Here is a 27946-nt window from a genome sequence, read left to right on the forward strand (position 1 = left end):
TCCCTTATAATACATGAGTGATACTCAGAGTTCCCTGTATAACTCAGCCTGCAGCCTTGTGCCTTTATATGGTCACAGAACAACCCCTCAGTGACGTCTAATATCCTTATCATTTACAGTAGGGGGTACATTATCCCTTATAATACATGAGTGATACTGAGAGTTCCCTTTGAAAAAGCCTATAATCGGCGAAACGTGCGTCAGGCACTATAGCTCCGCCGCTCGTTTAGCGGTTTAAGATAGGGGTAAAAGAGGAATCTAAAGGCAGCGTGCAGTGGGGCAGAGAATTTACAGGGGGGTGAACGGAGGGTACGACTATCCTGTGGTGGTTCAGAATCCGTATGCGCATTGTCTAGCCGACTTGTCAGCAGGTGTTGCCTTTTCAGTGTCTATGGAATAGGCCATACATCATAGGTGCCTCTGAGAGGACACAGTGTTAGTTAAAAACGACGTGCACACCATACTGTACAGTGGCTGACCAGCTCATCCTTCTAACAGAGGGGCCTGTTGTTATAACTTACCTGTAATACTATTGGCCTCTGCTGCGCTTGAGGATACTATACTGAACCGTTCCACTATCAAACCCCATTTCTCAGAGCGAGTTTTCGCACCCACCCTCTCTGAATATCACTGACCTTGCCAATCTAGTCCTCAGAGTACCCCCAATTACTGTTCAGCTATTATAGGGATACGGGTGATGTAAGATCCACATGGGAACAGTCCAATCATTTTATACTGTTATTCCCATTTCACTTGTATATTGGATCGAATTTCCACCCTTTCTTTTAATTGTTTTTAATGGTTTCATCAATTAATTCCCTTTCACAGTCCATGAATTTTAAAAGGAGTAAATAAAAGTTATTTTTTATCTGGTTCTTAAATTGGCGTCCGAGTCGTGGGTTCTAGTACGCCACCCTGCTCACATTAAGCATTATGCACTTTAACCATTTCTACTCACCATGTATTTATAAGAGTTTCACCTTATTTTCCACGCAATAAACACAAAGGACACGTTCACAAAAATCACAATGTTTATTTTGTACAATCATAGTTGATCACTTCAATATTGAAAGACACAATACAAGGCCACTATTAGATTGTGCCACGCCATGTACTCCGATTTTTGTCTCTCCCTTGAGCATTGAATCAGTTTTCTATTTACATAGGAGTAGTCAGCACATCTATACCGAGGTGTCTAGACCCTCGGCCAAGGGACCTCCCGAGGTATAGGCATTAGGTTAGAAGGTGCGGCAAACACCCTCTCAATTTCCCTGTATAACTCAGCCTGCAGCCTTGTGCCTTTATATGGTCACAGAACAACCCCTCAGTGACTTCTAATATCCTTATCATTTACAGTAGGGGGTACATTATCCCTTATAATACATGAGTGATACTCAGAGTTCCCTGTATAACTCAGCCTGCAGCCTTGTGTCTTTATATGGTCACAGAACAACCCCTCAGTGACCTCTAATATCCTTATCATTTACAGTAGGGGGTACATTATCCCTTATAATACATGAGTGATACTCAGAGTTCCCTGTATAACTCAGCCTGCAGCCTTGTGCCTTTATATGGTCACAGAACAACCCCTCAGTGACTTCTAATATCCTTATCATTTACAGTAGGGGGTACATTATCCCTTATAATACATGAGTGATACTCAGAGTTCCCTGTATAACTCAGCCTGCAGCCTTGTGCCTTTATATGGTCACAGAACAACCCCTCAGTGACTTCTAATATCCTTATCATTTACAGTAGGGGGTACATTATCCCTTATAATACATGAGTGATACTCAGAGTTCCCTGTATAACTCAGCCTGCAGCCTTGTGCCTTTATATGGTCACAGAACAACCCCTCAGTGACTTCTAATATCCTTATCATTTATCCTTATCATTTACACTAAGATGTACACGGATATATATATATATATATATATATATATATATATATATATATATATATATATATATATATATATAGGGACCCATAGGGTTATTAAGCCCCTATGGCTTTAATTCCTTACACACATCCTCCTTTTCCCTAGTTGCTGGGCAAATGTATCTAGTTTATATTTATATATCCAGTGTTACATAGTTACATAGTTACATAGTTAAATTGGGTTGAAAAAAGACAAAGTCCATCAAGTTCAACCCCTCCAAATGAAAACCCAGCATCCCTACACACACCCCTCCCTACTTTTAATTAAAATTCTATATACCCATACCTATATTAACTATAGAGTTTAGTATCACAATAGCCTTTAATATTATGTCTGTCCAAAAAATCATCCAAGCCATTCTTAAAGGCATTAACTGAATCAGCCATCACAACATCACCCGGCAGTGCATTCCACAACCTCACTGTCCTGACTGTGAAGAACCCTCTACGTTGCTTCAAATGAAAGTTCTTTTCTTCTAGTCTAAAGGGGTGGCCTCTGGTACGGTGATCCACTTTATGGGTAAAAAGGGGTCCCCTGCCATTTGTCTATAATGTCCTCTAATGTACTTGTAAAGTGTAATCATGTCCCCTCGCAAGCGCCTTTTTTCCAGAGAAAACAACCCCAACCTTGTCAGTCTCCCCTCATAATTTAAGTCTTCCGTCCCTCTAACCAATTTAGTTGCACTTAGTCTCTGCACTCTCTCCAGCTCATTTATATCCCTCTTAAGGACTGGAGTCCAAAACTGCCCCCATACTCCAGATGAGGCCTCACCAGGGACCTATAAAGAGACATAATTATGTTTCCATCCCTTGAGTTAATGCCCTTTTTTATACAAGAACTTTGTTTGCTTTAGTAGCCACAGAATGACACTGCCCAGAATTAGACAACGTGTTATCTACAAAGACCCCTAGATCCTTTTCATTTAAGGAAACTCCCAACACATTGCCATTTAGTGTATAACTTGCATTTATATTATTTTTGCCAAAGTGCATAACCTTGCATTTATCAACATTGAACCTCATTTTCCAGTTTGCTGCCCAGTTTTCCAGTTTAGACAGATCACTTTGCAAAGTGTTATTGGCCAAGAGGTGTAATGACCAGTTCCTGCCACACTTCCATAAAGTGTTTGGAAAGGGATGGATGTTCCTCTTTGGCTGCTGGTGTCCTTACCTACTGGATGTTCCCATTGAGTCTGGGTACAACAAGGCCCTGTAAAGTCATTGCCCTAAAGTGACAGAACCTTTAGTGTCTGAGTGAGGGACCAGGGATCCCTGTGAATGAGATTAGCTAGAGACAGGTTATATCTGTTCTAGACTCTGTAGCAGAGTGAGATAGAGAGGACAGATAGAATGAGCAGCTTTGTGCTCCATCAAGGATCAGTAGCAGGGAGTAACTTCCCAAGGCTCCTAGATTGTCTTTAGTGAAGGGACCACAGTGATGGGGTGTGAGGCTTAGACTCCTTCTCACTGAGCCGCTGGGTGGCATCCAGATGACTTTGAGGTATTTCTGCCTGTGGAATTGACTGCAATGCCTTATGGGAGTCACATGCTCAGCTGTATGATCTCTGCCTGTGTCAGTGCTGCTAATACTACTTGTATATACGTCACGTGACTGTAAGGAAACCTGTGTACAAATAAAAGTTACTCCTTTGTTTCATCACAACAATCTCCCGGCAGACATTATTCCTTATTTGATTGCACAGTAGCCTGAGAGTTGTAGTTAAACTACACCATTCCTAAAATCTTCCATTTAGTGACGGCCCTACCTGAAGTGTTAGAGTCACATGTAACCCACGCTCTAACCACTAGCTGGACATTAAATACTTTCAGTCTGTCTAGTTACATATAAATACAGCGCCCGCAGCTGCCAATCTCCTTTCCCTAAAATAGATCAGCTCTCAGAGCATCACTAGCGTCATCACGCACTGTTCCCATAGCAACGGACTGACTTCACCGGCCATGACGTTATTGCAAGGGCGGAACGAGCTGCGCTGTGATTGGCTGTTGCTGGCACTTGCGGCTGAGCAGGTGGGGCGTGCGTGAGGTTGGGATGGGCGAAGCCTAGCAGCTCTGTCCCATTGGTTAGATCGAGTCAGGTGATGCTGCTGTTACTGTAACCCGTTCTTTTCCGAAGACGAGAGGACGGTAAATGCTGGAGGCTGTTTCCCCGGTAGAGCGCGGGCAGGTGAATAAGCAGGTCCGACCCGTCAGCTATAGACACACGTGTAACTACAGAGGAACAGGCTCAGTATTACAGTCACTTGTCACTATAAGTTCAGTATAAAGTCACAGTGTGTCGGCTCTGTCTCTGCTGATCATATGGATTAACTGTAGAGTGTGAGCTCAGCGGCCCATACCAGTCTCTCCTGTTCTCATTCAGTCTGGGGAGCTCTTGTCAGTACAATGAGTATTGGGGGGCTGTGAGAAAAGTAACAGTGTGGCCCCCAATAGTGATAAAGACCCCCCCCAATACTAGTGATAGAGACCCCCCCAATACTAGTGATAGAGACCCCCCCAATACTAGTGATAGAGACCCCCCAATACTAGTGATAGAGACCCCCCAATACTAGTGATAGAGACCCCCCAATACTAGTGATAGAGACCCCCCCAACACACAGAGACATTACAGGTCGGCTACTTGGGTAGGTTCTTATGGGACTGTCAGATTTGGGGAGTGGGGAGAATAAGTAGCCTGCCCCCCCTTCTGTGCTGCCTTCCTCCCCCAGTAGGAAAACTATTCTCTTCAAATCAAACATTATCCCCCCCCCCCATTCTCCTCTTCTCATTGGCTTCTATTCAAAGGCAGATTTGGATTTCATTAGACTTTAATCTTTCCTTTTACTCATTCTAACAATCCAGCAGATTCCTAGTTGCTATGGGCATTACGCCTAGCAACCAGATGGGACAGACTAGAGCTGCAGGAACTGTAATGAAATAAATGAATATTATAACCCCAAGAGACACTAAATGTTACCCCTAGGGCCACTATTAGGGTCACCACTTAAAATGCAGCTTTTATAAATATTATGGTAAAAGAGTACATTCTGCATGGCTGCTCAGAATCAGCACAGACTGCAGCATGCATGGAAACAAACTAATATTAATGTAAGGTGTCAGCCCAATCCATAGGCCTCTGGCATTATAAACCTCACATCACCCATGTGCCCCCCATCTTGCCTGTCCCCCACAGTCCAAGGCGTTTGCAGGGGGGGAGAGAGTCAGTTCCGGCTCAGGTGCAGGAGTCTTGGCTCACGTTTGGGCATGTTGGCTGCAGAGCTGACACCTGGATTATATATAACTTTGCAGCCAACAGGATACACAAAGAGACAAGGGTTGGATACTGAGATTCAGAACTTCATGTCCAGGGGAACTAACTCCCTCATTGTGGGGCCACAACATACTCACCCATGACCCCAGCAAGAGACGGGCCCCTTATTACTTATCACCTAATTAGCAGCGTCCAATCCCAGGCCACCAATTAGCTGCTGCAATGGGTTAACCTGAAATTCACTGTGTATTATCCCAGGAACCAATCAGCAATCAGCTCTTCTTCTTCAGCTGCTGTGGCACTAATGAAAGCAGCATTCTGATTGGCTAATGCCCCTGAACCCTAATTAATTCTGCAGCATTTGGGATGCGAGTTGCCTAAAGTGTCTTCCAAGCAGCCATGCACCTAAATAGAGAACTCAAATGTGACCCTTAATAACAGAGAGGGGTTTATATACAAACAATGTGCCCAATATTACTGGGACATAGGGACAAGCCTGAAAGACATTTTGGTCCAGATTCACTAAGCAGTGGTAGAGATTTCTGGCACAATAATAACCAATTCACTGAGCTATTCTGTATAGGAAACAATTTTTACCAGCCATTATTTAATTCATGTTGGACAGGAATGTGGCCCTTTAATAACCCAGCTAAGCAATGAACAAAGAGACACACATCGATGATTTCTGATGATTGGATGATTTATTGCCCAATCCTTTGTGCTGCTATTCCTCTTCTTCTCAGCATCAGTCATGAAAGGGTGCATGGCATCTGATTGGCTCTTTATTGTCTCTCTGGTGATGTCAGAAATTCTCGTATTCTCCTTCAGGCTCCACCCAGGCTTGTGACATCATAGTCCCCAAAATAAACTGCACCTGGCAAAGGGGAACTGCAAAGAGGGGTGACGGTGTATCGAGTGATTATATATATGTATTGTGTATAGGGATGTGATATACTGCTGCTGCTGAATTATGCATAAAGCTCCCAGACTTCTGCCAAGAGCCACATTTTTCCCAAGGGCCCCACCAGGCCTAGCAGATCCAGTCACAGTAGCATAAAACAGGGACATTTTTAATGGTGATGGGGCCAGACACAAGACAAATTCCCCTTCAGCAATAGCTAAACTACAATTCACCTCATACTCCCAACAATTCAGATTAAGGGGCACAGATTGGCCAACATATACAAAGTGTTTCTGTGGCATTTGTGTTCTTCCATATCCATCTTGCCCTAATGTCTCCATCTTGCCCTAATGTCTCCATCTTGCCCTAATGTCTCCATCTTGCCCTAATGTCTCCATCTTGCCCTAATGTCTCCATCTTGCCCTAATGTCTCCATCTTGCCCTAATGTCTCCATCTTGCCCTACAGTCTCCATCTTGTCCTATTGTCTCTATCTTGCCCTACTGTCTCCAGCTTGCCCTACTGTCTCCGTCTTTTTCCCTACTGTCTCCATCTTGCCCCACAATCTCCATCTTGTCCTATTGTCTCCATCTTGTCCTATTGTCCCCATGGTGTCCTATTGACTCCATCTTGCCCTAATGTCTCCATCTTGCCCTAATGTCTCCATCTTGTCTATTGTCTCCATCTTGTCTATTGTCTCCATCTTGTCCTATTGTCTCCATCTTGCCCTACTGTCTTCATCTTGTCTTAATGTCTCCATCTTGCCTGCCCTACAGTCTCCATCTTGCCCTACTTTCTCCACCTTGCCTGCCCTACTGTCTCCATCTTGTTACCAACTTGCCCTACGGTCTCCATCTTCTCCTATTTTCTCCATCTTGTCCTACTGTCTCCATCTTGCCGGCCCTACTATCTCCATATTGCCCTACTGTCTCCCATCTTGCCCTAATGTCTCCATCTTGCCCTACTGTCTCCATCTTGCCTGCCCTACTATCTCCATCTTGCTCTAATGTCTCCATCTTGCTCTAATGTCTCCATCTTGCCCTACTGTCTCCATCTTGCCCTACTGTCTCCATCTTGCCTGCCCTACTGTCTCCATCTTGCCCTACAGTCTCCATCTTGTCCTATTGTCTCCATCTTGCCCTACTGTCTCCATCTTGCCCTACTGTCTCCATCTTGCCTGCCCTACTGTCTCCATCTAGCCCTACTGTCTCCATCTTGCCCGCCCTACTGTCTCCATCTTGCCCTACTGTCTCCATCTTGTCCTATTGACGCCATCTTGCCCTAATGTCTCCATCTTGCCCTACAGTCTTCATCTTGCCCTACAGTCTTCATCTTGTCCTACTGTCTCCATCTTGCCCTAATTTCTCCATCTTGTCTTAATGTCTCCATCTTGTCCTAATGTCTTCATCTTGCCCTACTGTTTCCATCTTGCCCTACTGTCTCCATCTTGTCCTATTGACGCCATCTTGCCCTACTGTCTCCATCTTGCCCTACAGTCTTCATCTTGCCCAACTGTCTCAATCTTGCCTTAATGTCTCCATCTTGTCCTAATGTCTCCATCTTGCCCTACTACCCATTTTGGGGGTTCCCAAAGACCTGTCAGATGAAAACTGGAGCCCCAAATCACTGCTATGCCCAGAGTTCCATTTTGCCTGAATGCATGTGCTGTGGGTGCAGTTGTGGTGCAGTTGTGGTGCAGAGCGCTTAGGGGTGACATGCTCAGCAGTTTATGTGAGAGAAGAGACATAGGAGGGAAGCATTGCAGTGGTCTCCAGCAGTCAAGCAGTTAACGGAAGCAGCGCTCAGATGCTCATCATGAATATGAATAAGAGCAAGGCCCCCCCTCTCACACGCCCCCCTCACACCCTCTCCCTGACTCCAGCACCCTCCTCTCTGCAGAGCGACACATAAAGAGTTAGAGACGCAGTGTATGGGCACCCAGCTCCGGGCATGAGACATCACATCACAGGTAAGTGTATTTTATACAATGAGCCTCCCATAATGATTCCAGACTCACCCCCTGCTGCAAAGAGCTGACACCCCGGCCTCTGCCAGACTCCCCCATTACTCTCTTCTGTGCCCTCACTCCTCCATTTATACACAGCACTGGCACCCGGATACCAATGTGTCTTATACTGCACCCTGGCACGGGTGGGTGGGGCTGTAGAACTGAGAATTGTAGTTTAACAGTTTCCTTGTTATGAGATGACGAAATGTCACCCCTCTGACCCACACACTTACTGCAGCAGTATTTATTGCTCTCACTGCCATTATCTCTATAACATGAATATACCACACTGCAATGCCAGCCGCCCTGCTGCACTCACTTCTACATATGCCCTTGTACCATGCCAACCTCTCACTATATTATGTACAACTTGTGTGCAGTGCCAACCCTCCATTACACCCATCTACACTCACAGTGTATGGCAGTGCCAACCCTCCCTTCCTCGGTACACACCATGCTGGCAAGAATGCCTTTTTGCCAAGTTAAGGTTCAGAGACCATGAGATAAGCCTATGCTGCCATCTTGCCCTCTAACAAAGCTGCTGGGGTGGCATTTGCAGGGTGACAGTTGTGGTTCCCTATCAGAACTGACACGTAAAGGAGAATATCGGAGGGTGAAGGCAACACATGTGGTGGATCCTTGTGATGCCCCAATAGTGCCAGGCTTATTGAATAGTGACATTGTCTGAGTCACCCCTCCACCTGTCAGCTCTGCCCTCATTCACTCCATGAGTCAGCCTGACCCGTGGCTTCCATTGTCCGTGGCCTGTTTTCTTCCCAGACCCTCCAGCCAATCCCCTCACATGGAGTCTCCCACCCTCTCCAGCACTGAGCCTCCTCCATGTCTCTCCACTTCCAATGGATGTTGTGCTGCCGAGTCCCCTCACCCCCTCGATGCCCCCACTCTCCACCATTCTCCTTACATTCAGCCTGACGCCAGTTGGGCAGCTGTCAGTATCCAGTGTGAGTCACAGTTATTGTCAGTGAGTAGGAGGAATCTTTCAGCAACACAGTGAGTATGTAGGTGGCTGTATAGATTTGCACTGCTTTACACACTCATTCCAACACACACACACACACACAAGGAGAATGGGGCTAGGGCTTGCGATACTGTTTCTACCATTTGGTTTGTTCATAGGATTCTCTATGTTTATGCCCAGGTTGTACCCAGTGATCACGTTGGTACCAGGAAACGTTCCCCATTGTTGTCAGTTTGCAGCTCAGTTCGTGGACTCTCTCTATGCCCCTGCAGCTCCTCACAATGAATTTCCGTAGCCACCGGCTCCTTCGACGCTCTCCGCCTCCTCCGATTTCCACCAAACCAACATCAATCAGTGGCCCCTCCAGCCTGAGCAGCATGGCACAGATCAGCCCTTGTCTTTACTTGTCCAGCGGGAATGCAGCCGGCAGCCGACACTTGGTTTACTCTCGTAATGTCACGTGCATCGTCAATGCCACCTTGGAAATCCCCAACTCCAACTGGCCAGATGTGGACTACATGAAAGTGCCCGTGCCCGACCTCCCCCACGCTCCTCTGGCTTTGTATTTTGACTCAGTGGCCGACCGCATCCACCAGAATGGCAAGAGGAATGGCCGGACACTAGTCCACTGTGTGGCCGGGGTGAGCCGCTCAGCGACCCTGTGTATCGCCTACTTGATGAAGTACCACCGGCTCGCTCTCCTTGATGCCTACCAGTGGGTGAAGACCCGGCGGCCCGTTGTTCGGCCCAACATGGGCTTCTGGCAGCAGCTGATCCAGTACGAGAAAAAGCTTTTTGGCAAGAACACTGTGAGGCTGGTGCCCTCCCCCCTGGGCCTTATCCCCGATATATATGAGCGAGAGACCCACAACCTCATCCCCGTGTGGAAACTCAGATAAACTTCCACTTTCTCCTCCGGGACACACAGACATCATCTCTTTCCCTTTTATACTAGGAGGGCATAACTTACTGGACCTTTTCTAATCTTAGGAGAATATTTTATAGGTTGCCCACTTAATTTATCAACTTCCATAAGGATGAGAAATAACCAGGGAATGCCATGCAGCAGAGGTTTGTGTTGTTTGTATGAGCAGAGTTGCACAAGCGTTTGTTGCCGTGTAACGTGTGCCCGGTTGCTAAGGAGAAATCACTGGAGGGAGGGCGGGAGGTTGCGGCTTGTTTGCACAGATTTCTAAATAAAAGTTATTTATCAAGCAGAATCCGGTGTGTTCCACAAGAAACATTTATTTACAAAAATGACATATAAAAATAATGTGCAACCAGAAACTGTATAAGGTGAGCAGACAGACAATGTAACTGGCAGATAGTGAAAGTGCCGGCACAAGCGAGGGTAAGTGTGCAAAGCCAAGCTCACTCACTCTCACCATCGTCACTGATAATCCCCTTCAGAGAAGACCAGTCCATTGGTTTCTTTTTCCTTGGCGGGGCCTCCTCATCCTCAGAATCTGATGCCACAGACTTGCGGTATTCTGCGGGAGGAGAGACATCCCGGGAGGGAGAAGTCTTGTAAGGATTCCAGGTGTTACGACGCTTTGGGCGACCTGGAGGGTGGGGGAGAAAACAGTAGTAAGGAGACAGAACATGCACGACAACCAATAAGCAGATGAGTAAAAGTGGCAGTATATTCCACACAACTGGCAGTTTGTGCCACAAACCTATAGGAAATGAGAATAACTTATAAATCAGTTTTATTTCCTACAGACATGGTATGCTGGTACTGGCCGGAGTGAGTGGCACACAAGGGGTTAATGTTCTCATGATACCACCCTCACAGCCTTTATACAAAGCAATACTAAATACCTTCCTCAGACCCAAAAGAACATTTCCAGATTGTGACTAACAGTAAATACTTGTTCAGTCTTGCACAGAAATAACTTGGAAGAGAAGCAGCTGCTTAGTCAGCACCTTGTTTTACTGAATAGAACAACTAAGCAGTCATTTCCCTCATACAGGCCAAACATCTATATTATATATATGTATTATACAGGACACAGCGGGAGAGTTCAAGGAGACATTTGGTGTAAAAAATAAGAATGTACCAGTGCATTATACTCATTTAGATATAGAAGAATTGTGCTTAAAAAAGTAGTGTTTCAGGCTAATTTATTGAATATTTCTGCAAAAACCCTAATAATCCCTCCCTTCTCTTCCACTTGCTGCTCCCTGAATTCCCAGGCTGTGCACTCAGCTCACTGCACTGTAGGACAGGAACCAATCAGCAGCTAGCAGGACCTGATAGGGAACTAAAGCCTGTCTGTGCTTGTGTGACTGCAGGGCTGTGATTGGCTGTCCCCCTCCTACTGTGCTTCTGGCAGGGACCGTTAGGACACGCCCACCCCTCATTTGAAACACAGACAGTGACCAGAGAACATCTATAGGGAGCTCCAATAAAGGGGCTATTTTTATAGATAATAATGTTTAGCGCCATGTAAAAGCAACACCATATATTACTTATAATTGCCTACAAAATTAGGTTTTTTTTTTAGGTCATTTATCCTATTTGTCTCCTTTAATGTGGATGAGCGACTTTATATCAAGCTCTGTAGGGTCATCTCCGGGAGAAGGGAGGGAACACACTGGCCGTATGGGAAAGAAAAACAAAAATAAAGTGTCAGCAGAGTGATGATTGGCTGGAATTGCCTCCAGAGGAGACCAGTGTTACTCATGAGACACAGAGGAAAACAAAAGAAACCCATTTAATAACACTTTGCCTTATAAAATAAAGATTTAATAATCATTTTCCCGATATACGTTTGTTAAGAATGGTCATTGCTACTCCCTGCACTGCTGGCTCTGACTACATGTACCACTGAAACACCTTAGTTGTAGTCGGTGAATGGCGCATGTAGTCAGAAGCAGCAGTGCAAGAAAGAGAAATAGCAATATCACTTAGATATTCATGGGACTTACTATTATTTCTGTTATTCATCTACATGACACTACTGCTTGAAATAAGGGTTGTGTAGGGATGAGTTGCCCTTTACATGTGTCCTTCAGCTTGTAGCTACGCTTTAGAAGGAAGGATGAAGCAAGTTACGACTCCTGCAGGTTGTGGTGGAGCAGTGCAACTACAACAGGAAGTATCCCCCCTCCCATTATCTATCACAGAAGGAAGATATTTTCTGTACAGCAGGAAGGAGGGAACAAATAAACGGTGGGTGATGAGCAAGGAAAGGGGTGCCATAAATAAGGTGCACGATGAGTAGGAGGATTGATGATAAGGGAGGCACTTGCTTTCCTGATTGTGACTGCAGTTCTACACAGCTAGAGATCGGCCCTCACATACAATAGGAAAGCTGTGATTAAACTGCTTCTGGTATGTGGAGAGTTATAGGTCGGGCCCTGCAGCCTGTAGAGACCCCCATTAGGTTCCAGCAGTCTCCATAGTAACTCACCAGTTGTCTCAATGATGTTACTGGTATCCAGTTCCGCCAGCTCAGCCGCTTCCTCTCTCTTCATTCTCACAATGCGGCACTTGGAGAGTGATGGCTGCCCTGCACAGGACAAACAATTCCTCTGATCAACCAATGAGCTTTCTTCTTTCCACCCTCTCACTGTGTCTATTCCCTTCTGAGACCCCACCCCACTGTAGCCTCACCTTTAACCCCCAACTCTTCCAGCTCATTCTTCAGGATCTGCACCATGGACTTCACTGAGCTGCAATCCTGGAACAGCTTCTTGTAGTTCTTCCTCGCCCCACAGGCTGCAATGTAGCGCTTCAACCGCACCACTGAGGGGTGATCCTCTCGGGATGAACTCTAGGGAGGGATCAGAGAGTCTGGGAGTTATTGTTACATATGATGGAGGCTCAGCAGCACTTGCAGTCATTAAGGATATCTGCTCCTTTACAGACTCAATCCCTACAGTTAGTTTCCCTCATTCCCCAGTGACACCCAGTGCAGACATGGGAGGGAGGGGCCACAGTGACACCCAGTGCAGACATGGGAGGGAGGGGCCACAGTGACACCCAGTGCAGACATGGGAGGGAGGGGCCACAGTGACACCCAGTGCAGACATGGGAGGGAGGGGCCACAGTGACACCCAGTGCAGACATGGGAGGGAGGGGCCACAGTGACACCCAGTGCAGACATGGGAGGGAGGGGCCACAGTGACACCCAGTGCAGACATGGGAGGGAGGGGCCACAGTGAAACCCAGTGCAGACATGGGAGGGAGGGGCCAGTGACACCCAGTGCAGACATAGGAGGGAGGGGCCACAGTGACACCCAGTGCAGACATGGGAGGGAGGGGCCACAGTGACACCCAGTGCAGACATGGGAGGGAGGGGCCACAGTGACACCAGTGCAGACATGGGAGGGAGGGCCACAGTGACACCCAGTGCAGACATGGGAGGGAGGGGCCACAGTGACACCCAGTGCAGACATGGGAGGGAGGGGCCACAGTGACACCCAGTGCAGACATGGGAGGGAGGGGCCACAGTGACACCCAGTGCAGACATGGGAGGGAGGGGCCACAGTGACACCCAGTGCAGACATGGGAGGGAGGGGCCACAGTGACACCCAGTGCAGACATGGGAGGGAGGGGCCAGTGACACCCAGTGCAGACATAGGAGGGAGGGGCCACAGTGACACCCAGTGCAGACATGGGAGGGAGGGGCCACAGTGACACCCAGTGCAGACATGGGAGGGAGGGGCCACAGTGACACCCAGTGCAGACATGGGAGGGGCCACAGTGACACCCAGTGCAGACATGGGAGGGGCCACAGTGACACCCAGTGCAGACATGGGACGGAGGGGCCACTGGAGTAATATTACTCACCTTACTCTGCTTCTTGTTGCCTTTCTCCTTGGCGTCAGATCCCACAGAACAGTCACTGTCACCATCGTTTGGTTGTGTTTTCTTATTGGCGGTTTCCTCACCAGACTCCCTGTTCTTCTTGGTGTCTTCTCCCTTCTCCTTATGTTCATCCTCTCCTTCAGTCTCCTCCTTCCCAGGCTGTCTCTTCCTTTTCTTGGCACTGCTGCTTTCCTTATTGGACATGAACTTCTGTCCTGGACTCTCTTTTTCACTCTCAGAATTTGAATCTCCCTCGGCTGCACTGCTCTCTGCACTTTCGCTGTCTGTCTCTTTCTTTGGAGAGTTCTTCTTTTCAGACATCTCATCTTCACTCTCAGATTCGCTTCTGGCTCCCTTATCATTATCGCTCTCTTCCTCACTATCTGCCTTGGTCTTTTTCTGTTTTTTTGCTGGTTTTCCCTTGTCTTTCCCTTTTCCTTTCTGTAGTGCAACATTAGGACTCCCTGCACTCTTGGCTTTCTTAGCTTTGCTCTTTTCTTTACTCCTTTGCCTGGTATCCGTCTCTTCATCCTCACTGTCTGACCCCACTATCTGTGACCCCTCACCCTTTCCAAACGGCTGTTCCTGTTCTTCATCATCACTGTCTGAGCCTTTTGATTTGCCAGCTGTTCTTTTGCTAACAGTCTCATTTTCACTGGCACTCTCAGAAGACCCTATTTGGATCTGCTCCTCGTCATCACTAGCACTCTCATCTTCACTCTCTGTCTCTTTGTTTTTCTTTTTCTTTGCTGGCTTTTGAGCCTTTTTTCCTTTCTGTGCTGCTCTCTTTGGACTTGCACGCTCCTTTTTAGCCTTCTTTCCTTTGTTTTCTTCCTCACTCTCACTGTCTGTCTCCTTCTTTAGCCCTTTCTTTTGCCTGGTATTGGTCACTTCTGTTTCACTCTCACTGCCCGACAGCTCATTAGACACTCTCTTTCCCTTCCTCATTGGAGGAGAGCTCCCTTGCTTCCCCTCCCTGACACTTTTGCCAGAAGCCCCTTGTTTCCCAATTGATTTTGCGGGTGTTGTTTTGGCCTCTGTATCACTGCTGCCAGACACCTTACTCTTTCTGGGTGCTCTTTTCCTTTGTGGGCTCGGCACATCAGAATCACCATCACTCTCATTGCTCTTGCTGTCTGATCCCTTTTCCTTCTCCAACCTGCTTGCAATTGGTCTCTCAGCAGCGGCTGCCTCAGAGGAGCTTCCAGACAGTCTCTTGTTGTCACTCCCAAAGGGTTCAATCCCAGAATCCTCCTCCTCAGAAGCATGGCCTGCAATACAAGACAGTTATTAGCATAAAGGTGGCCACTAGTCATCACTCTATACAGAATCTCATCTGATACGTATTGGTATGTTCATGGCCAGCTTAAAATTGGGACATACCCACCTTAACCCCTCTCACCCTCCCTCACCTTCTGTGGGCTTCCGCTTCTTCCCTGGGGGCTCTCTGCCTCCATCACCATCAGGCTCATTAATGTCTCTGCCTCTCTTCTTTACCTGCCTGATTAATGGCTCATCGTCACTGGAATCCTCCTGTTACAGAAACAAAAGTCTTCAACATGGGTCTACCTTTAACACTTACAGGCCTATTCCTGTGCAGCTGTATGGCCAGGAAGGAATTAATATAAATGCATTTGCACAAAACCAAATCTGGACCTTAATTAACCTCCTCAAACAATTTAAAAAAATTATACGCAGGTCCTGTAGCTGCCAGTTAGTGCAACATTAGTGCTGGTTATGAACTAAAGGCAAAGCAGTTACCACCTAAAAACCCACAGGAGATTGGTAATTGCAAACAGGCTCATTCCCACAGCCAGTGCAGCATTTCTCCTGCCCAATAAGAAGCTCTGCGTTGGCTCTAGATGGGGCACTGATGACAGTGACAGGATTATATATTATATAAGTAACAGAGGGCACTGAGGTGGCCCAAAAGCAGCAATAGCAGCCAATAAGATGTTTGCAGGTGACCAGTAAATACTGCCTGCTGATTGGTTGCTGCTCTGGGGCAAACTTAGTACCTTTTATTACTTAACCCCCCCCCAAGTGAGCCGATAGCAGAGACTAAGAGGTTATGGGTAGGTCCCAACTATAGAGCCAAATCCCCACACACACCCCCATAGTCAAGTCCCCCCACACAGTGTCGGTTTTAGGCCGATTAGACCCATTGCGCCCAATCGGACCCTGTGCCCACGGGACTGGAGCCAATTGCAGGCAGGGGAGAAAGACGCCATTATACTTTGTTTGTACTCCGCTAACAAGTCACTATGGATGGTGGACGATGGTGCTGCAGATTCATCCTCTCCCCCAGACTATCCGTGCAGAAAAAATGCTACAAATCATCTTAATTTCACTGCCTTGTGAATTGTAACCCTTTCATTACTGGCAACAATTGCATTTGTACCATTCTTCTGTTATGCATTGTTTGGGTATTTATTCATGGAATTGCCACTGTGCTTTCTGATATGATTTTTGGGAGTTTTTATACATGAAATTCTCGCTGTGTTAATTCTGCTTTTGGGGGTATTATACATGGAAACTGTGTTTATCCTGCTAATTTTTTGGGGGGTTTATAAATCAAATTGCATCAGTGTCTTTTTTTTTAGATGGGTTTTGTGTTTTAGGAACAGCTAAAAGAAATGTTTACCTATATATTCAATATTTCAATATGTCGCCAATAGTGGGCATGGTCACAGCACAATTCAGCAACAACAGTCCCCTAAGTTTGCTCATAGTCTGTACAGAGAGATCCCATAAAACTATGGCACATAGGTATTCCCTGTACTAAGCACAATTCAGCAGGAACAGTCCCTAAGTTTTCTCATAGTCTGTACAGAGAGATCCCATAAAACTATGGCAGCATAGGTATTCCCTGTACTAAGCACAATTCAGCAGGAACAGTCCCTAAGTTTGCTCATAGTCTGTACAGAGAGATCCCATAAAACTATGGCAGCATAGGTATTCCCTGTACTAAGCACAATTCAGCAGGAGCAGCCCCTAAGTTTGCTCATAGTCTGTACAGAGAGATCCCATAAAACTATGGCAGCATAGGTATTCCCTGTACTAAGCACAATTCAGCAGGAACAGCCCCTAAGTTTGCTCATAGTCTGTACAGAGAGATCCCATAAAACTATGGCAGCATAGGTATTCCCCTGTACTAAGCACAATTCAGCAGGAACAGTCCCTAAGTTTGCTCATAGTCTGTACAGAGAGATCCCATAAAACTATGGCAGCATAGGTATTCCCCTGTACTAAGCACAATTCAGCAGGAACAGCCCCTAAGTTTGCTCATAGTCTGTGCAGAGAGATCCCATAAAACTATGGCAGCATAGGTATTCCCTGTACTAAGCACAATTCAGCAGGAACAGCCCCTAAGTTTGCTCATAGTCTGTACAGAGAGATCCCATAAAACTATGGCAGCATAGGTATTCCCCTGTACTAAGCACAATTCAGCAGGAACAGCCCCTAAGTTTGCTCATAGTCTGTACAGAGAGATCCCATAAAACTATGGCAGCATAGGTATTCCCCTGTACTAAGCACAATTCAGCAGGAACAGTCCCCTAAGTTTGCTCATAGTCTGTACAGAGAGATCCCATAAAACTATGGCAGCATAGGTATTCCTCTGTACTAAGCACAATTCAGCAGGAACAGTCCCCTAAGTTTGCTCATAGTCTGTACAGAGAGATCCCATAAAACTATGGCAGCATAGGTATTCCTCTGTACTATGCACAATTCAGCAGGAACAGTCCCTAAGTTTGCTCATAGTCTGTAAAGAGAGATCCCATAAAACTATGGCAGTATAGGTATTCCCTGTACTAAGCACAATTCAGCAGGAACAGTCCCCTAAGTTTACTCATAGTCTGTACAGAGAGATCCCATAAAACTATGGCAGCATAGGTATTCCCTGTACTAAGCACAATTCAGCAGGAACAGTCCCCTAAGTTTGCTCATAGTCTGTACAGAGAGATCCCATAAAACTATGGCACATAGGTATTCCCTGTACTAAGCACAATTCAGCAGGAACAGTCCCTAAGTTTTCTCATAGTCTGTACAGAGAGATCCCATAAAACTATGGCAGCATAGGTATTCCCTGTACTAAGCACAATTCAGCAGGAACAGTCCCTAAGTTTGCTCATAGTCTGTACAGAGAGATCCCATAAAACTATGGCAGCATAGGTATTCCCTGTACTAAGCACAATTCAGCAGGAGCAGCCCCTAAGTTTGCTCATAGTCTGTACAGAGAGATCCCATAAAACTATGGCAGCATAGGTATTCCCTGTACTAAGCACAATTCAGCAGGAACAGCCCCTAAGTTTGCTCATAGTCTGTACAGAGAGATCCCATAAAACTATGGCAGCATAGGTATTCCCCTGTACTAAGCACAATTCAGCAGGAACAGTCCCTAAGTTTGCTCATAGTCTGTACAGAGAGATCCCATAAAACTATGGCAGCATAGGTATTCCCCTGTACTAAGCACAATTCAGCAGGAACAGCCCCTAAGTTTGCTCATAGTCTGTGCAGAGAGATCCCATAAAACTATGGCAGCATAGGTATTCCCTGTACTAAGCACAATTCAGCAGGAACAGCCCCTAAGTTTGCTCATAGTCTGTACAGAGAGATCCCATAAAACTATGGCAGCATAGGTATTCCCCTGTACTAAGCACAATTCAGCAGGAACAGCCCCTAAGTTTGCTCATAGTCTGTACAGAGAGATCCCATAAAACTATGGCAGCATAGGTATTCCCCTGTACTAAGCACAATTCAGCAGGAACAGTCCCCTAAGTTTGCTCATAGTCTGTACAGAGAGATCCCATAAAACTATGGCAGCATAGGTATTCCTCTGTACTAAGCACAATTCAGCAGGAACAGTCCCCTAAGTTTGCTCATAGTCTGTACAGAGAGATCCCATAAAACTATGGCAGCATAGGTATTCCTCTGTACTATGCACAATTCAGCAGGAACAGTCCCTAAGTTTGCTCATAGTCTGTAAAGAGAGATCCCATAAAACTATGGCAGTATAGGTATTCCCTGTACTAAGCACAATTCAGCAGGAACAGTCCCCTAAGTTTACTCATAGTCTGTACAGAGAGATCCCATAAAACTATGGCAGCATAGGTATTCCCTGTACTAAGCACAATTCAGCAGGAACAGTCCCCTAAGTTTGCTCATAGTCTGTACAGAGAGATCCCATAAAACTATGGCAGTATAGGTATTCCCTGTACTAAGCACAATTCAGCAGGAACAGTCCCTAAGTTTGCTCATAGTCTGTACAGAGAGATCCCATAAAACTATGGCAGCATAGGTATTCCCTGTACTAAGCACAATTCAGCAGGAACAGTCCCCTAAGTTTGCTCATAGTCTGTACAGAGAGATCCCATAAAACTATGGCAGCATAGGTATTCCCTGTACTAAGCACAATTCAGCAGGAACAGCCCCTAAGTTTGCTCAAAGTCTGTACAGAGAGATCCCATAAAACTATGGCAGCATAGGTATTCCCTGTACTAAGCACAATTCAGCAGGAACAGCCCCTAAGTTTGCTCATAGTCTGTACAGAGAGATCCCATAAAACTATGGCAGCATAGGTATTCCCCTGTACTAAGCACAATTCAGCAGGAACAGCCCCTAAGTTTGCTCATAGTCTGTGCAGAGAGATCCCATAAAACTATGGCAGCATAGGTATTCCCCTGTACTAAGCACAATTCAGCAGGAACAGCCCCTAAGTTTGCTCATAGTCTGTACAGAGAGATCCCATAAAACTATGGCAGCATAGGTATTCCCCTGTACTAAGCACAATTCAGCAGGAACAGTCCCCTAAGTTTGCTCATAGTCTGTACAGAGAGATCCCATAAAACTATGGCAGCATAGGTATTCCTCTGTACTAAGCACAATTCAGCAGGAACAGTCCCCTAAGTTTGCTCATAGTCTGTACAGAGAGATCCCATAAAACTATGGCAGCATAGGTATTCCTCTGTACTAAGCACAATTCAGCAGGAACAGTCCCTAAGTTTGCTCATAGTCTGTAAAGAGAGATCCCATAAAACTATGGCAGTATAGGTATTCCCTGTACTAAGCACAATTCAGCAGGAACAGTCCCCTAAGTTTACTCATAGTCTGTACAGAGAGATCCCATAAAACTATGGCAGCATAGGTATTCCCTGTACTAAGCACAATTCAGCAGGAACAGTCCCCTAAGTTTGCTCATAGTCTGTACAGAGAGATCCCATAAAACTATGGCAGTATAGGTATTCCCTGTACTAAGCACAATTCAGCAGGAACAGTCCCTAAGTTTGCTCATAGTCTGTACAGAGAGATCCCATAAAACTATGGCAGCATAGGTATTCCCTGTACTAAGCACAATTCAGCAGGAACAGTCCCCTAAGTTTGCTCATAGTCTGTACAGAGAGATCCCATAAAACTATGGCAGCATAGGTATTCTCTGTACTAAGCACAATTCAGCAGGAACAGTCCCTAAGTTTGCTCATAGTCTGTACAGAGAGATCCCATAAAACTATGGCAGCATAGGTATTCCTCTGTACTGAGCACAATTCAGCAGGAACAGTCCCCTAAGTTTGCTCATAGTCTGTACAGAGAGATCCCATAAAACTATGGCAGCATAGGTATTCCCTGTACTAAGCACAATTCAGCAGGAACAGTCCCCTAAGTTTGCTCATAGTCTGTACAGAGAGATCCCATAAAACTATGCCCAGCATAGGTATTCTCTGTACTAAGCACAATTCAGCAGGAACAACCCCTAAGTTTGCTCATAGTCTGTACAGAGATCCCATAAAACTATGGCAGTATAGGTATTCCCTGTACTAAGCACAATTCAGCAGGAACAGTCCCCTAAGTTTGCTCATAGTCTGTACAGAGAGATCCCATAAAACTATGGCAGCATAGGTATTCCCCTGTACTAAGCACAATTCAGCAGGAACAGTCCCCTAAGTTTGCTCATAGTCTGTACAGAGAGATCCCATAAAACTATGGTAGCATAGGTATTCCCCTGTACTAAGCACAATTCAGCAGGAACAGTCCCTAAGTTTGCTCATAGTCTGTACAGAGAGATCCCATAAAACTATGGCACATAGGTATTCCCTGTACCAAGCACAATTCAGCAGGAACAGCCCCTAAGTTTGCTCAAAGTCTGTACAGAGAGATCCCATAAAACTATGGCAGCATAGGTATTCCCTGTACTAAGCACAATTCAGCAGGAACAGTCCCCTAAGTTTGCTCATAGTCTGTACAGAGAGATCCCATAAAACTATGGCAGTATAGGTATTTCCCTGTACTAAGCACAATTCAGCAGGAACAGCCCCTAAGTTTGCTCATAGTCTTTACAGAGAGATCCCATAAAACTATGGCAGCATAGGTATTCCCTGTACTAAGCACAATTCAGCAGGAACAGCCCCTAAATTTGCTCATAGTCTGTACAGAGAGATCCCATAAAACTATGGCAGCATAGGTATTCCCTGTACTAAGCACAATTCAGCAGGAACAGTCCCCTAAGTTTGCTCATAGTCTGTACAGAGAGATCCCATAAAACTATGGCAGCATAGGTATTCCCTGTACTAAGCACAATTCAGCAGGAACAGTCCCCTAAGTTTGCTCATAGTCTGTACAGAGAGATCCCATAAAACTATGGCAGCATAGGTATTCCCTGTACTAAGCACAATTCAGCAGTAACAGCCCCTAAATTTGCTCATAGTCTGTACAGAGAGATCCCATAAAACTATGGCAGCATAGGTATTCCCTGTACTAAGCACAATTCAGCAGGAACAGTCCCCTAAGTTTGCTCATAGTCTGTACAGAGAGATCCCATAAAACTATGGCAGCATAGGTATTCCCTGTACTAAGCACAATTCAGCAGGAACAGTCCCCTAAGTTTGCTCATAGTCTGTACAGAGAGATCCCATAAAACTATGGCAGCATAGGTATTCCCTGTACTAAGCACAATTCAGCAGGAACAGCCCCTAAGTTTGCTCATAGTCTGTACAGAGAGATCCCATAAAACTATGGCAGCATAGGTATTCCCTGTACTAAGCACAATTCAGCAGGAACAGTCCCCTAAGTTTGCTCATAGTCTGTACAGAGAGATCCCATAAAACTATGGCAGCATAGGTATTCCCTGTACTAAGCACAATTCAGCAGTAACAGCCCCTAAATTTGCTCATAGTCTGTACAGAGAGATCCCATAAAACTATGGCAGCATAGGTATTCCCTGTACTAAGCACAATTCAGCAGGAACAGTCCCCTAAGTTTGCTCATAGTCTGTACAGAGAGATCCCATAAAACTATGGCAGCATAGGTATTCCCTGTACTAAGCACAATTCAGCAGGAACAGTCCCCTAAGTTTGCTCATAGTCTGTACAGAGAGATCCCATAAAACTATGGCAGCATAGGTATTCCCTGTACTAAGCACAATTCAGCAGGAACAGCCCCTAAGTTTGCTCATAGTCTGTACAGAGAGATCCCATAAAACTATGGCAGCATAGGTATTCCCTGTACTAAGCACAATTTAGCAGAAACAGTCCCTAAATTTGCTCATAGTCTGTACAGAGAGATCCTATAAAACTATGGCAGTATAGGTATTCCCTGTACTATTTACCATACAACAAGAGGGTAGTTCTTTGGTTACATATACTGTGAAAATTAATTCCTGTGCTGTTTATGCAGGTGAAGTCAATAAAAAGAAATAAGTGAAATGTAGTGAGTAATTATCATGGCACAGAGGGTAATACAGTCACTATTTGCCACTCAGCCCTGAAACCCTGTGCCATATGACAAAACTCCATTTAGGGGGCCCCACAGTTGGCCCTGCCCCCATAGAGCCAAGTCCATACACCCCTATAAGAGAATTGCTTTGGAGCAGGTGACCAGTGAATGCTGCCTGCTGATTGGTTGCGGCCACTCATCACATGCCGCTGATGGCAGTGGTAGATTACTGGTATTTATCCCGTGGGGACTAATGGTAGTGACAATGATACAGACATGTGACTATACAGGGCTATACCTGCATCCTGACAAGCTCCTCCTCCACGAGCCCTTTCAGCTGCCGAACCTCCTCAGGGTTAAGAGCCGAGCGGCCGGTGTGTGCCAGGAATTGGGCGCGCACTCTGGAGTGAGTCAGGACACTGCGGAGAGAAAGCACCGTGATTTACGTCAGTGCGGGAGACGCCATGACCCCGACAGTGACATCATTCTTACCTGAGGTCCGGGCTGCCCTGGAACAGCTCACGGATAAATCGCCTCATTTTCTTCATACTCTCTCCCGCCATGTTTTAACCCGCAGCCAGCGCTAAGCCTGCGCCCCGCCCACTCACTTCTGATTGGCAACTGAAACAGAGCCACGCCCATATCTTAAAGATTGTTATGATTCGGTGGAAAAAAAACTTGTATCAGTGTATGGATTGTAGGTTTTGGGAGGACGAGCCTAAAAATGCCGTCCAATCACATCTTTAACCTGCCATTTCGTATACACTTGTGCCCCGCCCACCGTTCTCCTCCTTCCTGATTCGAGTGTGGGGAACAGGCTGTGGGTGGATAATAACACCGGAAGTGACGTCTGGATCCGTGCTTGGGTTGGTGGTTTCCTGGGTCATAACGGGACCGATATTTCGTGTGAGTATGTGGCGCTACATTGGTGTGCCTTTCTGATGTGTGCCAGGACTGTACCATGTTCCCTAATATACTGTGGGTGCCAGGACTCTACCATGTTCCCTAATATACTGTGGGTGCCAGGACTCTACCATGTTCCCTAATATACTGTGGGTGCCAGGGCTGTACCATGTTCCCTAATATACTGTGGGTACCAGGACTCTACCATGTTCCCTAATATACTGTGGGTACCAGGACTCTACCATCTTTCCTAATATACTGTGGGTGCCAGGACTGTGTTATGTGGGTGTCAGGGTTGCTGTAGGCTGGGTGAATAAGTTCATGCTGCCAGGCTTGTGCCATGAGGACTCTGTGTGACACAATTTCTGTGCCAGGGTGTTTGTGAGTTTTAAGTGATACATTACATTCTGCCCCTGTGCACAATTCCATTTATTATTTTTCAGGTAGACATTATATGTTGCCAGGACAGAGTTATTCCTTATTTATTTGTGGGTCAGTAAATAGAATCACCCCTGTGTCACAGCCGCTGCTTCCCAAGCAGAGATGAATGGACAGACTGATGATGAGGTGGACTACAAGCGAAAATACAAGAATCTCAAGCGCAAGCTCAAGTTCCTCATTTATGTAAGTGCCCATTGCCTGTGACTTGGGGTAGCTTTGCCAGGACACAACCCCCTTCCTACTGAGAGCAGAACTACAACACTCTGTGTCTCTTGCAGGAACAGGAATGTTTTCAGGAGGAGCTGAGGAGATCCCAGAGGAAACTACTGAAAGTCTCCCGAGACAAGAGGTACAGATGCCCCTCCCCATTGCACTGCAGCATCAACCCTTCCCCGGCAATACACTGCTAATACACTGCCAATACACTGCCAATACACTGCCAATACACTGCTTATACACCACCAATGCACCGCCAATGCACCAGAAATACACTGGAAACTCTTAACCCTTACCTTTTGCTTTGCCGTGAGATCCATTTCCTGGATACAGGGCGCAACTCTTCATTATTTAGCAACAAGCCTTCGCATTTCTCTAAGACAAACAGTATAATTTCTATCCCATGGTTCTGCTATTATCCTATTAATTTTCTGTCTCCCCACTGACTGCCATCTCTGTGTGTCTGACAGTTTCCTATTGGACAGAATAATGCAGTATGAGAATGTGGACGAGGATTCATCAGGTACAAAAGGAGAAATGGGAAGGACGGGGTAGAAGACAAATAGATACATTATACACTTTCATTCATGCCTGACATCACTACATCATACTGCAACTCCCAGTGACCTGCCATAAAGCATAATGTCACAAATATCACTACAAGAATGAAGCCTTTTTCTATGTGTTTCTTCTCCTGTCTCCTTGTATGTCAGACTCTGATGTGACTGCATCGTCAGACAACAGTGATGTGGAAGGGGGCCGTGGGCCAAGCACCCCCCCGAGCAAGAGGTGAGTGAGGGACCAAGCACAGGTTCTTAATCTCTGGCTTGGCTTGTACTGTAGTAAGACTTGCACTTATAATGGATGCAGCGATAGGCTAAAGTGAATGGGGATAGTGCTGAGAGTTGACTGTGACGTTATTTTATGTTTTTTACATTTCCCAGGAAGCGAAGTCCTCCGGCTGGCTCTGCCTCCCCACCCCCAACCTCCTGCTCATCTGGCCTGTCTCTGCACACAGCGGGGGGGCCATACCTAAGTGCGGTGAGTAGCCCTCCAAACCCAGTCACCCCTGTTCTGTTATATATATATATATATATATATATATATATATATATATATATATATATATATATAGTATCACCTTCTCTTTATTTGCTATCATCCGTCTCTTCTGCACTTCTCCCCCCCCCCGTCTCATTCCCCCTCATGATTTATTTTCTCCCCTTCACCTTTTCACCCCCGTCATCAGATGAGCTCACCCCCTTACACCCCGTTTCCCTCGGAATATCTGGCTCCTCTACCCAACTCCACACCCCCCAAACCTGAACGTGCCAAGAAAGATGTGAAGAATCGTGGGGTTAAACCTAAGAAGCCTAAGGTACCTGCGCTTGAGTGTGAGTGTGTACAAGTGAGGGTGAGAGTGCACAAGTGAGGGTGAGTGTGCACGTGTGAGTGGACATAACACAAGTGGATGCCTGGGTTTTAATGGGATTTTGTTATGTCTTCCCCTCCCCCACTTCTCTTTTTCTGCTTGTTCTCCCTTCTCTATGGACCTTTCAACTCCAGCAGATACCTCTCAGCTCTTCTCCCAGCTGCGGTGGAGTCCTTCCTTTCAGCCCTCGTTCATCCAGTCTCCCGCCCCTTTCCTCCTCTAGCAAGCACACCCCAACCATCCTCAGCACTGTACCCCAACAGATGTTCAGCGACGGAGGAGAAGGAAGTGGGGATGAAGGTCCGGATGGGGACGAGGAGGATGATCTAGTTATAGACATTCCTGAATAAACACGTCCACTTGGTGAATTTTATTTCCTTCTAAACCTTCTGTCTATTGACAATTTCCCCTATTTCCAGCTTTAAAATGTAAATATTTTGTAATAAACTTATTCAAGCTGATACATTAGTATCCATCCAGAGATCTCACTCCTAAGGGTCAGGCCACACTGGCCTCGTTTTTGCGGCAACCAATCTCCCCAAACGCCTTCCCTCACTCTGCGCCGGCTAAAATGATAAAAAGGCGGCGCTAATCACACGTGGCAATTCGTTTTCCGAAGTCGTCCAAAGTTGCCTCACAAGGAATCCAGCGGCACCTTCCCTTACTGACCACTAGATGGGGCTCCTGTACCAAGACAAGCATTGACTGTGCTATAACTGCAAATACATGGGGTGAGCATTTTATTATTAATATCCTTAATAGACTCTCTATTTATACAACAATTCAAATTATTTTTATGCTTTACATTTCCACTGAGATGTGTTGCCGGATTACTATTGTGCCTTTTATTACTATTTAGTGCCTAACCAGCCTGCAGATTAAAGGAGACATACTGGATTAATGAAAAAACCCTAATTGTGTAGGCAATTATAAGTAATATATGGCGCGGCTTTTACATGGTGCTAAACATTAATATTATCTTTAAAAATAGCCCCTTTATTGGAGCTCCCTATAGATGTTCTCTGGTCCCTGTCTGTGTTTCAAATGAGGGGTGGGCGTGTCCCTGCCAGAAGCACAGTAGGAGGGGGACAGCCAATCACAGCCCTGCAGTCACACAAGCACAGACAGGCTTCAGTTCCCTATCAGGTCCTGCTAGCTGCTGATTGGTTCCTGTCCTACAGTGCAGTGAGCTGAGTGCACAGCCTGGGAATTCAGGGAGCAGCAAGTGGAAGAAAAGGGAGGGATTATTAGGGTTTTTGCAGAAATTCTCAATAAATCGACTCAAAACACATATTTTTTAAGCACATCCCTTCTATATTTAATAGTATAATGCACTGGTACATTCTTTTTCTTTTCACAGGATCTTGACCAGAACTTTCATGGTTGTTTGCGCAGTGGGTCCCAAGGATGTATGTGTGTGTATGTATGTGTGTGTGTGTATATGTATATATATATATATATATATATATACACACACACACAGTGATATCCAAGAGCAGTGTGTATTTGTGAAGGCTTAGGAATACTTGTAAAGAGTTTTCTCCCTATACCCGCATGGGGAGAGGAATACTAATTCCAGCCAATATGTGCTGTATCCATTCTCATTGCAGCAGGCTTTGCTGTGGGTTTGGATCTTTGGAGAGGCCGTGTCAGTAATCCTATCCCAATATTTTGCTGTGACATTTAAACCTGTCACTAACAGCTAATTTCTACTTGACTGGCTGCAACATCTTCATTCCCAGCAGCGAGACACATACACTAGATATGGGTAGAGCTTATTATTATTATTACAGCGGTGTCACTGTATTACCATTGGGCAGCAGCCAGGGAATGATCAGAATGAAGTGCTCCATCCTGGACATGGCATCTATTTAGGGGACACATCAGCCTCTGTGGGATTATCACCGAGCATTGATTGACTGCCTTCCTGATCACGTTATCACTTAGAGCAGGGATCCCCAACCTTTAGAACCTGTGAACAGTAAGTAAAAGGGGTTGGAGAGCAACATAAGCATGAACAATGTTCTTGGGCTGCCAAAGAAGTGCTGTGATTGGCCATTTAATAGCCCCTATGAGGATTGTCAACCTACATTGAGACTCTGTTTGGCAGTACAACTGGTTTTTATACAACCAAAACATGTCTCCAAACCTGGAATTCAAAAATAAGCTCCTGCCTTGAGGCCACTGGGAGCAACATCCAAGGGGTTGGAGAGCAACATGTTACTCACAAGCTACTGGTTGGGGATCACTGACTTAGAGGATGAGTCCTGTGTCTTTGGCAACTGCTGGGGCCATTAAATTCATGGCTTTGACTTGCCCGCGCCCCCGGAGTCAGCCC

General features: G+C 45.9%; 3 protein-coding genes across 12 annotated transcripts; 2 read left to right on the top strand and 1 right to left on the bottom strand.

Moving 5' to 3' along the window:
* The first annotated feature begins 4040 nt into the window (after positions 1–4040).
* On the top strand, positions 4041–10314 carry dusp14.S (dual specificity phosphatase 14 S homeolog). Of its 4 annotated transcripts, none has more exons than XM_018240630.2 (2): positions 4041–4124; positions 9275–10314. In XM_018240630.2, exon 2 carries the CDS (start codon positions 9355–9357, stop codon positions 9991–9993), a length of 639 nt encoding a protein of 212 aa, XP_018096119.1. In that variant the 5' UTR covers positions 4041–4124; positions 9275–9354; the 3' UTR covers positions 9994–10314.
* A 7-nt stretch (positions 10315–10321) lies between these two features.
* On the bottom strand, positions 10322–23313 carry hirip3.S (HIRA interacting protein 3 S homeolog). Its single transcript, XM_018240740.2, has 7 exons — positions 23109–23313; positions 22915–23035; positions 15323–15443; positions 13893–15181; positions 12714–12873; positions 12511–12609; positions 10322–10656 (listed from the first exon to the last, which is right to left on the bottom strand). The coding sequence occupies exons 1-7, from the start codon at positions 23177–23179 to the stop codon at positions 10466–10468; spliced, it is 2052 nt and encodes a 683-aa protein (XP_018096229.1). The 5' UTR covers positions 23180–23313; the 3' UTR covers positions 10322–10465.
* A 70-nt stretch (positions 23314–23383) lies between these two features.
* On the top strand, positions 23384–26069 carry ino80e.S (INO80 complex subunit E S homeolog). 7 transcript variants are annotated; one of them, XM_018240790.2, is made up of 8 exons: positions 23384–23522; positions 24043–24143; positions 24239–24309; positions 24647–24699; positions 24890–24965; positions 25121–25217; positions 25426–25554; positions 25743–26069. In XM_018240790.2, the coding sequence occupies exons 2-8, from the start codon at positions 24063–24065 to the stop codon at positions 25956–25958; spliced, it is 723 nt and encodes a 240-aa protein (XP_018096279.1). In that variant the 5' UTR covers positions 23384–23522; positions 24043–24062; the 3' UTR covers positions 25959–26069. The 7 variants fall into 7 exon arrangements, with proteins under 7 accessions (XP_018096279.1, XP_018096277.1, XP_018096282.1 ...); XM_018240788.2 differs by having other exon boundaries at positions 23394–23522; positions 23963–24143; XM_018240793.2 differs by having other exon boundaries at positions 23394–23522; positions 23963–24143; positions 25746–26069.
* The last annotated feature ends 1877 nt before the right edge of the window (positions 26070–27946 follow it).

Source organism: Xenopus laevis, chromosome 9_10S (assembly GCF_017654675.1).
Source record: "Xenopus laevis strain J_2021 chromosome 9_10S, Xenopus_laevis_v10.1, whole genome shotgun sequence".
NCBI lineage: Eukaryota > Metazoa > Chordata > Amphibia > Anura > Pipidae > Xenopus > Xenopus laevis.

Excerpts from the sequence above, each read along its gene's own strand:
- ino80e.S (XM_018240790.2), top strand. The coding sequence starts at position 24,063 with ATGAATGGACAGACTGATGATGAGGTGGACTACAAGCGAAAATACAAG. Across the intron at positions 24,144-24,238 it reads AGCTCAAGTTCCTCATTTAT|GAACAGGAATGTTTTCAGGA; the intron begins GTAAGTGCCCAT and ends TGTCTCTTGCAG. Across the intron at positions 25,218-25,425 it reads GGGGGCCATACCTAAGTGCG|ATGAGCTCACCCCCTTACAC; the intron begins GTGAGTAGCCCT and ends CCCCGTCATCAG.
- hirip3.S (XM_018240740.2), bottom strand. The coding sequence starts at position 23,179 with ATGGCGGGAGAGAGTATGAAGAAAATGAGGCGATTTATCCGTGAGCTG. Across the intron at positions 15,182-15,322 it reads GAAGCGGAAGCCCACAGAAG|GCCATGCTTCTGAGGAGGAG; the intron begins GTGAGGGAGGGT and ends CTTGTATTGCAG. Across the intron at positions 10,657-12,510 it reads TAACATCATTGAGACAACTG|GTCGCCCAAAGCGTCGTAAC; the intron begins GTGAGTTACTAT and ends CCCACCCTCCAG.
- dusp14.S (XM_018240630.2), top strand. The coding sequence starts at position 9,355 with ATGCCCCTGCAGCTCCTCACAATGAATTTCCGTAGCCACCGGCTCCTT.